Consider the following 13,024-nt stretch of genomic DNA (forward strand, 5'->3'; position numbering starts at 1 on the left):
GAATGGGATGTTGGGAACAAGAAGGACAGCTTCATGGCACAGGAATGAGGACACAGGAGGCATTGGTTTAATACCCTCATCTTTAAAGGGTCCAGTCCTGATTCAGAGGCCTTCCTCGCCTCTGGAGCTATGTAGACTCCATGGTGACATCGAGCAGAGTGCTGGACTTGGGATCAAAACAGTCCCCCATCCAGCTCTTACTAGTTGTGTGGACATAGGCAACAAGACAGGGAACCTCTTGGAGCCTCCGTTTCCTCATCAGTAGCAGAGTTTTGGTGAAGAGTTTTACCTTCACTGGCAGAAGGGAGTTTTCCTTCCTGGGAGATCCCTATGCTGATGAGATCACAGGGCAAGGCTGGGAGGAAACCCAGTAATACCGGACCTTTATACACGGTGTCCCAAAATCTTAGTGAAGTTTTAACCATTAACTGAAGGAGGGAAGGAAACAAACATTTATTAAATACCAACTATGTGCCAGACACTCTGCTAAGCTTTTTACAAATATCCTGATAAACAAATATAATCCCCACAACAACCTTGGGAGGAAGATGCTATTATTATCTCCATTTTACAGAAAAGGAAATAGGTTGAAGGAGTTAAGCAACTTGCCCAAGGTCACATAGCTAGTAAACTGAGTCTGTATTTGAACTCAGGTGTTTCTGATTCCCCTGGTATTCTATCGACTGCTCCAGCTGCTTTAATAAAACTGAACTAAAATTTTAAACACACACACCTCTACTATTTTGAACATTTTTAAACTTTGGAGTTCTAAATTCTTTCTCACCCTCCAGCCCTTCCCCTATCCAATCAGAAGGCAAGCCGTATGATAGCACTTATACATATGAAGTCATGCAAAACATAGGCATGTTGAAAAAAAAGCAAGAAAAATAAAGTGAAAAAAGTGTCCTTCAATCTGCACTCAGTGTTTATCATTTTTCTCTGGAGGTAGATAGTGTTTTTCGTCATGGGTCCTTCAGAATTGTTATGGATCACTGTATTGATCAGAGTAGCTGAATCTTTCACAATTGATCATCCTTTACGATATTGCTGTTATGGTGCAAAATGTTTTCCTGGTTCTGCTCACTTCACTTTGCATCAGTTCATGTTGGTCTTAACCATATTTTTCTAAAACCATCCCCCTTGTCATTTCCCACAGCACGATGGTATTCCATCATAGTCATGGACCACAAGCAGTTGCTGGGCATCCCCTCAATTTCAATTTTTTTGCCACCACAAAAAGAGCTGCAATAAATATTTTTGTGCATATTGTCCGCTTTCTTTGATCTCTTTGGAATACAGACCTACTAGCAGTACTGCTGGGTTGAAGGGTATGCACGATTTTATAGATCTTTGGGCCTAGTTCCAAATTCTAGTTCAGTTCCAAATTTGATACCCAGAATAGCAATATCTAGACTGTGCAAGGGGTTTTGCATATGTTATCATCTTTGATTTTTAACAACTCTGAGAAATTGGTACTACAGGTATTTTGAATTATTTTAAAAGATCTATTAATGGCCACTATGATGCCCGAGTACAGTCATTTTGGTATATCAAACCCCACACCGAACCTTTTTTTGTATTAAAGAAAAACAGTTAAACTAAACCACCTGACACACTGTCCATATCTAACAGTATATGCAGCATTCTGTGCCTCCCCCCATTTCTCTACTAGGAGAGACATTCAGTGACGTGGCTGCCATCACATGGCTAGGATGGGTCCAAGGTGCTGTATAACCCCAGATAGCTCCTGTTTCCAAATTCAGTGTTTTTCCTGGGGCACCACACTTCCTTTCTATATCTGTAGTCCTTTGCTAATCCTAAAGTGCTACATACATGTTGCTGTTAATGCTGTCATTGCTCTGTGAACCTCTGAAAGCTTCAGTCTGCCATACCTGGGATGCTCTCACCTCTGCCTCCTGGCTTCCTTTACATCCCCACTAAAATCTCCTCTTCTACAGGACGTCTTCCCCAATCCCTCTTAATTCTAGCATTTTCCCCCTGTTCATTATTTCTCATTTTCCCCTTACGTGGCTTGTTTGTACATATATATCTGCTTGTTGTCTCTGAATTAAATGATTGGCCCTCTGTCCCCAGTGCTTAGCATGGTTCCAGGCACATAATAGGTGCTTAATAAATGTTTACTGACTGATGCTTCAGTCTGATCTGTGGGAATAATAATAGTAATAAATAGCATTTGTATATTGATTTAAAACTTGAAAAGCACTATATAATATGTCAACTCATTTGAGCCTTGCAACAGCCCTGTAAGATGGGTGATTATTCTCATCTCCATTTTATAGATAAGGAAACTGAGGCTGAGAAAGGTTAAGTGATATTACTCAGGATCATATGGATAATATATCTAAAACAGGATTCCAGCTTAAGTCTCCTTGACTCCAAGTCCGGTCCTTTTTCCACTTCCATCAACTTGCTGCCTAGGGCTAATGAAATCATTACCTGCTTTGAGGGTAGGGACGAAAGTGCTTTGTTAGCATGATAGAAACAGGCACTGACTGTGTTGTGTTGTTGGCACAGCCTCAGCTGTCATCAGTAACATGGTGTTGGGTCAGGGTAGAGGTTGGTCACCTTTGAGGGGAGTTGGGAGGTCAAGGCCAGGAGAAGAAGAGTCATCAATAGGTAAGCCGCAGGGGACAATTGGCTGGTAACTGTCACAGCCTCCTTTCTCTCCTTCTACCACAGAACAACAGCTCAGAACAGCGGGTCTCCCTGGATATTGACCTCTGGGACAAGTTCAGTGAACTCTCCACCAAATGTATCATCAAGACTGTAGAGTTTGCCAAGCAGCTTCCCGGCTTCACCACTCTCACTATTGCTGATCAGATCACCCTTCTCAAGGCTGCCTGCCTGGACATCCTGGTGAGGAGCCCTGGGCGCTTGCTGCCTGTCCTAGAATAGCCAGCCTTTCCTTCTTGCCTATTTGCCACTTTTGCTATGATCCTGTTCTCCCTCTCCCCAACAAGGAGAGGGGATCTGTGAAGAGTTAGAGTACTTCCAGTGCTATTCAGTCTCCCATTTGTTCTCCTTTCCCGCCAAAGGAAAATACTTTATTTGCAGAAGTTACTTTAGACTCTGGCAGAAACTTCCCTAGGGAAACAGTACTTAGCTTGGAGAGACTGGGCTAGGGGGTGGGGTTCCTTTGGCACAGAAACAGGAGGATGATCGAGATGACCTTCCTTGATGAAATCCTCAGGGGCTAAAGGGGGCCTAGGTGTGTCAGGAAAATAATGAACCAGTATGATCTTTTCTTACTCTGAACCCTCAGATTCTTCGGATCTGCACGAGGTACACACCAGAACAGGACACGATGACCTTCTCAGATGGGTTGACCCTGAACCGGACGCAGATGCACAATGCTGGTTTTGGGCCTCTCACTGACCTGGTCTTTGCCTTCGCCAACCAGCTGCTGCCACTGGAGATGGATGATGCTGAGACCGGGCTCCTCAGTGCCATCTGCCTCATCTGTGGAGGTGGGTGGGTTTTAAGAACCCAAGGGGAACTGTAGGGTTGTAGAGTGGGAGTGGAGCTGAGGGCAGAGTGGGCAGGTTTCATGGCAGCTCCCCCAAGCCTCTCCTAGGGTCTCCTATTAGGACAGAGTACATGGAACTACAAAATAGAATATACCATGAAGGGGCTAAGGAAAGGGACATACTACCATAATATTTTTCAGATGAGGCCAGGATGATTGTTTATGTAGCTTTTAACACAGTCTCTTGAGATTCTAGCAGAATGCTGCCATATAAGCTCTTGACATGGGGGATTCACAGAGGAAGGGGTTGATATTGGTCAGTCTAGTTGAGGTTTTCTTAACCATTTTATAGACCCTCCTTGGCAGTCTGGTGAGTCCGATGGACCTCTTTTAGAATAATGCCTTTAAATGCATAAAATATGTAGTATTCCAAAAGAAACCAATTATATCAAAATCAGAATGTGAAAGAAATCAAGTTTGCCTGCCCAGGTTGAGAACCTCTGCTGTAAGTCCAATGCAACAGCAGTATTCTGAGAAGAGGTCCATGGGCTTCACTAGATTACCAAAAAGCTCAGGAGTCTGTAGTCTGGAAGAATCTCAGCTAAGAATGGTGGATGACCTCCCAACTATCTTCCCCTCCACCAAACCCTTTGCTCTTGTCACTGAATTATGTCTGGGGTAGGACAGTCTGGGCTGGAGAATGGAGGGCTAACCTTGGGCTCAGGACATAAGTCAAAGTCCTCCCCTTGTATCTGACCATGATCAAGTGTCAGTGCCCCATGGCAGCTATCTAAGTCACAGAAAAGTTGCTGGTCTGCACAGCGGTGGACATAGCCCTCGCTCAGGGACTTTTTGCACACTGAAGTCACCTATATAGAAAAAAAAAAAATTGAAGATACCAGGCCAAGGATTTAGGAAGAAGAGAGGGGAGGCTGTCGTTGACAGAACAGTAGATAAGCTGGCGTGGCCTCCTTCTTACAACTGATACTGTCAGTGGGTAAAATGACCCCCATCCTTACCTGCTCCCAGACCCTGCTCAGAGACCTGGGCAGCAGTGCCCCTCAGTGGCCAGGCCTGGGACTGCATGACCAGATTTTGATTTTTCCTCATTGGAGAAGGGAGGGGAGGGAGAACGGATGCTCATCCCTCCATCTCTCCCTTCTTAGATCGGCAGGACTTGGAGCAGCCAGACAAAGTGGACACGCTGCAGGAGCCACTCTTGGAGGCCCTCAAGGTCTATGTGAGGAAACGGCGGCCCAGTCGGCCTCACATGTTCCCCAAGATGCTGATGAAGATCACGGACCTTCGAAGCATCAGCGCCAAGGGTAAGTAAGGCAGTGGGTGCTCCCCCTCCCATGAGAGTGCTCCCCTCCTGTGGGGGTGCTCACCACAAGGAAGACCCCTGCAGTCTCAGGGCCCTGGATCTTGGTACCAAGAGGGGCAGGTACTTGTTGGTCTGTTACACCCTCTCCTTACTTAGATCTTCACCCTAGGGAGGACTGAGCCCTTCCTCCTGCTTTAGCAACTGTCAGTTGCAAATAGACACCTCCCCCTCACTGAGCACCCTGGGGGTGGAGAGACTCCTTTTAAAAAATTTATTGTAACCTTAAACATTTCATTGTAACCATCCACCAAAACAAACATTGAAACATACAAACCAGGATGGGGGAGGGAGACTATACCCTCCCTGGGGGTGGGGATGGCTTAGGTGGATGACCTTCCTCCAACTTTCCTCCTCTCCCAGGAGCTGAGCGAGTGATCACGCTGAAGATGGAGATCCCAGGCTCTATGCCACCCCTCATCCAGGAAATGCTAGAGAATTCAGAGGGACTGGACACTCTGAGTGGACAGCAGGGGGGTGGGGGGAGGGAAGGGGATGGGAGCAGTCTGGCCCCGCCACCGGGCAGCTGCAGCCCCAGCCTTTCCCCTAGCTCCAACAGAAGCAGCCCAGCCACCCATTCTCCCTGACCGAACCCCAGCTCTCCCCCCTGCGGAAACACGGACACAGCCCTCACCCCACAACTTGGCTTTCTTTGCCTTCAAAATGAAATCACCATGAAACACGTCTCCCCTTTCCCTTTATCCTCCTCCCCAGGACTGCTGGAGGTCTCTGAACCTCATGGGGGCCTGGGATCTGAATGGGAGGATGGAAGAGGAGGGAAGGATGGAGCCAGGTTTCCTCCTGCTCCATCCCTGCAATGGACTTCACTGCAGCCTGAACTGGATATCATCCATTGTCCTGGACAGACCCCCTGACATGGTGGGGGTCGGGGCAAAGGGTGCCCTCTTTCCAAATCCCAGGCCTGGGCCCGAGCAGTGAGACCCCGCCAGGATGTCGTGGGAGCGGGTGGAGAGAAGGCCATGCTTATGGAAGCGCCTCTTTGCTCACCACCCTCTACTCTCCACCCCACCCCCCAGCCTCATGTTCATCACCAGCAAACTCTGGGGGCGTTTAGCCCCACCATTCTCCAAACTAGCAAGCCATCCGCCCTCTCCTGGGCTGGGGGACAGTGACAGTCTGGGGGCTCAGGTGGGGGGGGTGAGAGTCCCCCATGCTGTGGAATCCCCTCAGGTGGATGATGGGGGACAGGGCTTCTCCCCTGTACATATTCCGCTGAATCCCGCCCTGCCCCCCTTCCCTTTCCTCCCAGATTTTACCATCTTTCCCGCTGGTTTTGTTTTTATTTTAATTTTTTTGTTTTGATTTTTTTAAAATAAGAAGTTTCATTTTAAGCACATTTGTACTGAAGGAATCTGTGCTGTGCATTGGGGGGAGGGGTGCTGCCCTGGGGGCGGCTGGGCTCAGAGCCTGGGGGAGGGGGAGGGGAGGTTAATGGGGGAGAGAAGACCTAACCCCAAGGGAACTCCCTCCCTTCTTTTTTTCCTTTGCCCACCCCTTCCTCTCCCCCTCAAGCCTATTTCTCCTCAGTTTTCTCTCTAAAACTGTGAAATACTGCTCTAAAGCCAACCCCTCTCTCTATACCCCCAACACCACCCCATCACTGGGGAAGAGGGGGCCAGCCCCCCACACCACTTCTCTCTACTCCTAACCACTGGGTGTGGGCTTTCCTAGAGAGCAGGGGAGAAAGGAGGTTCTTTGTAGGGGGTGGAAGGAGGGGAAGGAAGGGTCTTACTGTTTCTCCTCTCTTTTATCTCCTGTTGTGTGGTGCTCCCCTCTTTCCTCTCCCACTGAGGTTTGGAGGGTACCAGTCTGAGAGACTAGGGGGAAAGGGAGAGGAGCTGGGCAAGATACACTCTCCACCCTATGCCCCTCCCTAGGCTTACGGAGTCCACCATGGCGAGAGCTGATGCCTTCTTCCCTTCTCCACCACATCAGGTCTGGCCTCTCCTGTCCTTGGGGACCCTGCCCTGTACCCACTGTGAATGGGATAGCAACAGTGGGGGGCTCAGAGACACTGACCTCTGTTGCTTCTACCCCAGCCTCACAGCCACCAGCAGTCCCATTTTTCCCCACCGTGGGCTGGGGCAGTGGCCACCTTACATTCCCCCCAACCATCTTTCATTCACCGCAGACAAGACACCTGTGTTCCTGAGTCAACATCTCTCTTACAACCTGGCCTCTTCTGCTCACCTTCTACTTGCATTCCCCCCTCCCTTTACTCCTGTCTCCCCCTGCAGGGCGGGCATCTGCTGGGGGGACCCTTCCCTCTCCTTCCCAGGGTTGGGAGACCTGACCCTGCCTGCCTCTTCACAGGGGTCTGGGGGATGGTTTGAGGGGAGTGTGGGGACCCCTCCAATGCTCCCCTCACTTCCGGGCAGGCTCCCTCTCCCCCTAGGGAGCCCAACCTGGTGCAGCTGTTACTGTTGAACTTTCCACTGAGATCTACTGGATAAAGAATAAAATTATATTTATTCTATACATGCCTCAAATCCTTGCTCCCTCCAGCCTGTATCTATAAATGTCCTTTGGGGCCTGGGCCCCCACAATTTGGGTTCAGGCTGTGCAGAATGCTTGGTTTTCCATTAAGATTCTGGGTTGAATGTGGAAGTTTTTGATTCAATGAAGCCAGGTCCCTATGTGAAGTACTTTGCCTAGAACTTGGGATAGGTATATGTCCTCTCAACCTTCCCAGCCTACCCCTTTCCCTTGGTTAGGACCCTGAGTTAGGGAGGAGGAAGAATTCAGAGAAAGAAGGCAGTAGAGGCAGCTAGGTAGTGCAGTGAATAGAGCCCCAGGATAGAGCATGGGCCTTGGAGTCAGGAGAATCTCAGTTCAAATCTGACCTCATACACTTACTAGTGGTTTTACCCTGGGCAGGTTACTTATTCTATTGCCTCTATAAAAAAGAAGGCAGTACCTGTCCACCCAGAGTTCCCTCGGGAAGTATGTTTTCATAGGTTCCCAGCCCTGGTTCTAGTGGGGAGGTAGAGTTGGTACAGAGCTCTCAGCACTATTGGGAGGTTCAGAGGTAACAGCCTTTCCCAGGTAGAGCCAAGATTCCATGTTGTGTGTAAGTGGAAAAGGAGGCTGAGGAAATGCTTGACTTCCTGGTTTTGCCTGAGCAGGGAAGGGGGCGTGGGGCACTGTGGGAATGGTGTGTATATGTGAAATGAACATCTTGTGTAAGTGAAAGGGAGAAAGGTTAAGTGTCTGTTCTAAGGCTGGGTTAAGGAAGGACAAGGAGAAGCCAGCCCTTGGGGTGGGCAGGAGGATTATATAACAAGAACCCGCAACCCAGAAAGTTCTGGAGGAGGATCCTGTGCATCCTCCAGGTGGGACTAGCCCTTTGCGCTGCCATAGGTCTTTCTCCATCTTAGGCCCTGTCCTTCTGGATTCCCAAGGCCCAGTCCAACTTCCATTCTGTCGCACAGGGATGTTTTCAGGGAGTGGGGGTCCCCAGGGGTCCAGTGGAAGGGAGCAATAGTCTTCAGACAAGAGTCTTTACTGCCTGCTATAATAGTTCTGGATTCACTCTTGGGAATGTACTGGGGGTGTGAATCTAGAATGTTCGAGCTGGAAGCCACCAGAGACTTACTCATTTTATAGAGGGAGAAATCTAGGCCAAAGGGGCCAAATCATTTATCGGAGGTCACAAGCTGCTCGCTAGAGGAGGAATTGTAACTCAACCCACTGAGGGTCTTGGGGGGGCCTGAAGTCTGTACTCATTGTAGCAATCAGCTGGTTTAAATAGGGTTGGGGATAGAGGCAAAGGGGATTGGGGCCTTAGCTTGGGGAAGATTGTATGTGTTGGGATAACTGGAAGGTCAAGGAACTACTGTTTGCTATGCTCCTAGAGAAAAGGGGAGGGAGCAGCGGTACGTGGCCTGGTATCCCAGGCACTCCCAGACTGCCCTACAACAGGGTCCAGGTGGAGAAGGCAGTCTGTCTGGTACCATTCAAGGCCTGCCTGGGGGGGGAGGGAGGGAGGAGGGGGAGCTGCTCCCATCTTAGCCGCCGGATGGCAGCAGTGGCCCACCAGCCAGCATCCTTTTTGCCTCCTGTGTTTTATTCCCTCCTTCCCTCTGGGTGCTGGCCATCCTGAGTTAGCCACTGACTCCCCCAGACCCCCAGAACACACTGTTCTCCCTTTTTTCTCCCACCAGTTCCTACTGTAGCCCTTCCTGTCACCCCTCACTTAGGGGAAAGGGCTCAGTCTGTGCCCACTGTAATAGGCCAGAAGGTGAGAGAGCAGATGATTTCCTGTGACTTGCCCTCATCACCTGAGGTTAGTGTTGGCCTGGAAGAGTCATCTCCCCCTTGGTTACTCTTTCACTCCCCCTCTCCCCTGCTCTTCCTGTTTGGACCCTTATCAGCACAGGGCAGCTGGGGAGGGGAGCCCTTTCCTGCTGTGACTGGTAACCTGATTTTGGTCATGGGTGGGTAGGAGGGTTTGGGATCTGGGTCACACATCACATGGGGACGGATCATAGATTTAGAGCTAGAAAGGACCATAGAAATTATCTAGCTCAAACCCCTCCTTTTGCAGATAAGAAAATTTGAGGGTTAGAGAGGCTAAGGGTCACACAGCTAGCAAAGAACTAAGGTGGGATTCCAATTCAGGTTTTCATATCCAGTAGTCATATTATACCACATGGCCTCCTGAAGCCTCAAGTACCTTGCCCAAGGTTCACATAGGTAGAAATTAGTACAGCTAGTGGGGAGCTAGGTGGCACCATAGTGAGCAGAGCCCATGGTCCTGGAGTCAGATCGACTTGTCTTCCTGAATTCAAATCTGGCCTTAGATACTTCTCAACTGTGTGACCCTGAGCAGGTCACTTTACCCTGTTTAACTCAATTTCCTCATTTGTCAAATGAGCTGGAGGAGGAAATGATAAACCACTTCAGTGTCTCTGCCAAGAAACCCCCAAACGGGGTCACGAAGAGTCAGATAGATACAACTGAAACGACTGAACATGCCTCTGACTCCAAATATAGTTTTCTATTTACTGTAACAATTCAAAAGGGAGAAGAAAACACACACAGGACATAGACAGACCAATAAATGCATTTGCACTGAGAAACAAGTGGGTAGACTGGGGGCTGCAGAGGGGGAAAACCATACTGTTAGTTTCTCAACCCCAAGAGGTCAAAGAAAAATAGGGTTATAATGAACATATTGGGCCACTTTAAAAGGGTACCACACAGCCCGGGGTGGGATGTGCCTTACCCACCTTCCAGCTTTGCCTACTTTGTTAATGGAAGAAGAGGATAATTTTATGTAGGAGACCCTTGGGTCTTTTGGGAATGAGTGAAAGCTGGCAGATCTATCTTCCTGCTCTGCTTGAGGCACTGAGAGTAACATTAGAAACATAGGCACACAGTCATCCCAGATACCAGATACAAGCCCTCACAATCTCCCTAAGGTCACATAACATGAAACGCAGAGTCTAGTAACACTGACCACAAATCACAATTGTTGCTGTGGTCTACAAGAGAACAACCAGCCTGTTCACCCAGTCTCTCCCCCTTTTCCACACTTCCAGTAGTCCTATGGTGCACTTCGCAGTCCATGATGCAGAGTTCTTGCATTCTGCCTCTGGAGTTAACTACCTGGGAGGACCCTGGAGAGTTCAGATTCTTCCCCCAAGTCTTCTTCACCATTGACCTCAAAGGGATGGCTCTTCTAAGGGGGATGAGGGATAGTTAGAACCATAGATTGGTAGAGCTAGAAGGAACCTTGAATCTCCCTCCACATCATTTTATAGAGAAGGAACCTCAGACCCAGGATAGGACGTGAATGGCTCAAGGTCACACTGCAAATCAGAGCAAGATCTGCATTAAATGCAGATTTCCTGGCTTTGTATCCAGGATCCTTTCCCCCAAGCCGCAGTTTCCTGCTTTGGATCTTCCTGGGCTGAAGTTGGCCTGTTACCACATCTTCATTCCCCTGCCCCAGTGGTTCCCTGTCTTGGAGCTAGGGTCAGGGTGCCTCTTTAGATGGATAGGTCCTCCCTGATTGTGGACACTGAGGACTTGCTCCTGCTGGTGCCGACCTCACTGCCACCCTGTTTCAGCTTGTGGGCATAGGCAGGTGGAGCATCGGGAGCAGGGCCCAGTGGAGGGCCCCTTCTTGGTGCGGAGAGAGGCAGGAGAAGCTTCTGGGCCTCTTCCTGCTCTTGGTTGCAATGGTTGTCTTTCTCACCTGTGCGTGCCTTGCCTGGCCACAGGGAATTTTTGTCTGCGCTTCGTCGACCCTTCCAGAAGAGGTGGAGCAGCTCCGCCACACTGAGGAGGGTAGAGAGAAGCCCCACTGCGAAGTAGAAGACTATAAACACTGTCTTTTCCGTGGGCCGGCTGACAAAGCAGTCCACAGTGTGGGGGCACGGGGTCTGAGTGCAGAGAAAATGCGGAGCCACCTGGAAGCCATACAGCAGTGTCTGCCCTGCCAGGAAGCCCAGCTCGGCCAGCAGGCGCAGCGCCACGCTCAGCAGGTAGCAGTGGTGAGCCCGGGGCCTTGCCAGCTGCCAGTCCCGGAGGGCATACCCCTTCTCCTGCTCCTTCTCCCCATCACCTTGGGGGCCGGGGCCCTTGCTGGCCTGGTGCATTGAGTAGATGACGAATAGCACAGGAGGAGCAGAGAGCAGCAGGATGTGGAAGAGCCAGAAGCGGTAATGGGAGATGGGGAAGGCGCGGTCGTAGCAGGCCTGGCGGCACCCTGGCTGCAGTGTATTACACACAAACTCCTCCTGCTCATCCTCGAACACGGCGCCCCCCACCGTGGCCAGCACCAGGATTCGGAAAATCAGCATAACCACCAGCCACAGGCGGCCCACCAGGGGAGACTGCAGCTGCACTGAGTCTAGCAGAGATCCCAGGAAGGCCCATTCCCCCATAGCAGTGCTGGGCACCCTAAGGAGTCGAGGGGAGTCTGGTTAGAGGGGCTGCAGAGGGGGCTTGCCTCCTAAGTCCCCCACATCCCAACTCCCAGCTCCTGCACTGCAAACTTCCCAAGCTCTGTCCCCTTCCCTGCAGCCCAGAAAGGTGAGGCAGGGTGTGGTCAGGTGTTTCTAGGCTGAGCTTAGTTAGACTTCAGCCAAAAGGCCCAGAGAGCCATGGACCAACTTGCCCCAGAATCCCTTTCTCTTGATGGTTTGCCTCTTTTTCATTCCTATTTCCTTTTCCCATCCTAACAGTGTTAAGAACAAAAATCCCAGCCCAGGAGTGGAGGGGTAGAGGGACAATGCCATTGAAAGGTGGTGACACTGACACTTGTCCCAAACCAGGGTGCCCTTCCCTTTACCCCTCCTCCAGCCATCCTCCCAAATGTCTCCTGTCCTCCAGCTTCATCCAGTCTCTCCCCTTGGAATCTCTCTCCTGGTTATCATGTGTTCTCTCCAATTCCTGTACTCTCTCTCTCCCCTCTCCCCCATCCTCATCTACTTAACTGCCCCTCCACCTGACTGGGAAATCCTAAATCACCTGCCTCTCTATCCTTCCTTGGGGTCCATCCCCCACTTTCAAACTTAACTTAATTTCAAACTTTCATCAAGTATGTCTCCTGTCCCCATGTAACCTTCCACCCTATAGGCCCCCACTCCTGCTTACCAGGCAGTTGCAGCAACCTGGGCTAAAGGAGATCAGAGCAGCAGGAGCCCAGGAGAAGGTAGAGATTTTTTTTGGTCTTTCATTTTCTCTTTCAATCTTTCATTTTTCCTTTCCGATTGGGATTTGGCCAGCATAAGGGGGAGAACACAGTAGTCAGGATGGGCTGGAGCTCTCTTCTCTCTTAAAGGGACAGGGGTAGCCTGTCCGGTTGGCTCCTCCCCCACAGGGACTGGTTGGGAGTGGGGCAGGGATAGTCTGACTTCTGCCTGGCTTCTCATACTATGCATTATGTCTCTAACCTCATGTCCCCCACTTTCAGGTTTCTGTTTCCAGGTGGAAAATGGGGGAGAGCATTAGCTGCCCATCCTAATGTGGGGACCAAGTTGTTACATGGAAGGCAGAAATCCCCTCCCACCCATCTTGAAAACTAGGAGACAGGATAGTAAGTAACTCTCTTCTCCATCAAACAAACAAACATTAGGTTTTTCACCTCTCTTCCCCACCCACCCATTTTTGAATGAGAGCATCAG

The 13,024-nt window shown here is 50.0% G+C and overlaps 2 protein-coding genes across 4 annotated transcripts in view; one reads left to right on the forward strand and one right to left on the reverse strand.

Moving 5' to 3' along the window:
• RARA (retinoic acid receptor alpha) overlaps window positions 1-7,365 on the forward strand; it is a 48,028-nt gene extending 40,663 nt beyond the window's left edge. For all 3 annotated transcript variants that reach the window (XM_072646352.1, XM_072646350.1, XM_072646351.1), the window contains 4 exons: window positions 2,701-2,877; window positions 3,284-3,488; window positions 4,654-4,812; window positions 5,232-7,365. In XM_072646352.1, the coding sequence (XP_072502453.1) occupies window positions 2,701-2,877; window positions 3,284-3,488; window positions 4,654-4,812; window positions 5,232-5,455 (765 nt within the window). In that variant the 3' untranslated portion in view covers window positions 5,456-7,365. The remainder of the gene's footprint in view (window positions 1-2,700; window positions 2,878-3,283; window positions 3,489-4,653; window positions 4,813-5,231) is intronic.
• Window positions 7,366-9,867: 2,502 nt separating this feature from the next.
• Window positions 9,868-12,680, reverse strand: GJD3 (gap junction protein delta 3). Its single transcript, XM_072646363.1, has 2 exons — window positions 12,495-12,680; window positions 9,868-11,798 (listed from the first exon to the last, which is right to left on the reverse strand). Exon 2 carries the CDS (start codon window positions 11,780-11,782, stop codon window positions 10,883-10,885), a length of 900 nt encoding a protein of 299 aa, XP_072502464.1. The 5' UTR covers window positions 11,783-11,798; window positions 12,495-12,680; the 3' UTR covers window positions 9,868-10,882.
• Window positions 12,681-13,024: the final 344 nt, after the last annotated feature.

This window comes from Notamacropus eugenii, chromosome 2, assembly GCF_028372415.1.
Source record: "Notamacropus eugenii isolate mMacEug1 chromosome 2, mMacEug1.pri_v2, whole genome shotgun sequence".
NCBI classification, from domain to species: domain Eukaryota; kingdom Metazoa; phylum Chordata; class Mammalia; order Diprotodontia; family Macropodidae; genus Notamacropus; species Notamacropus eugenii.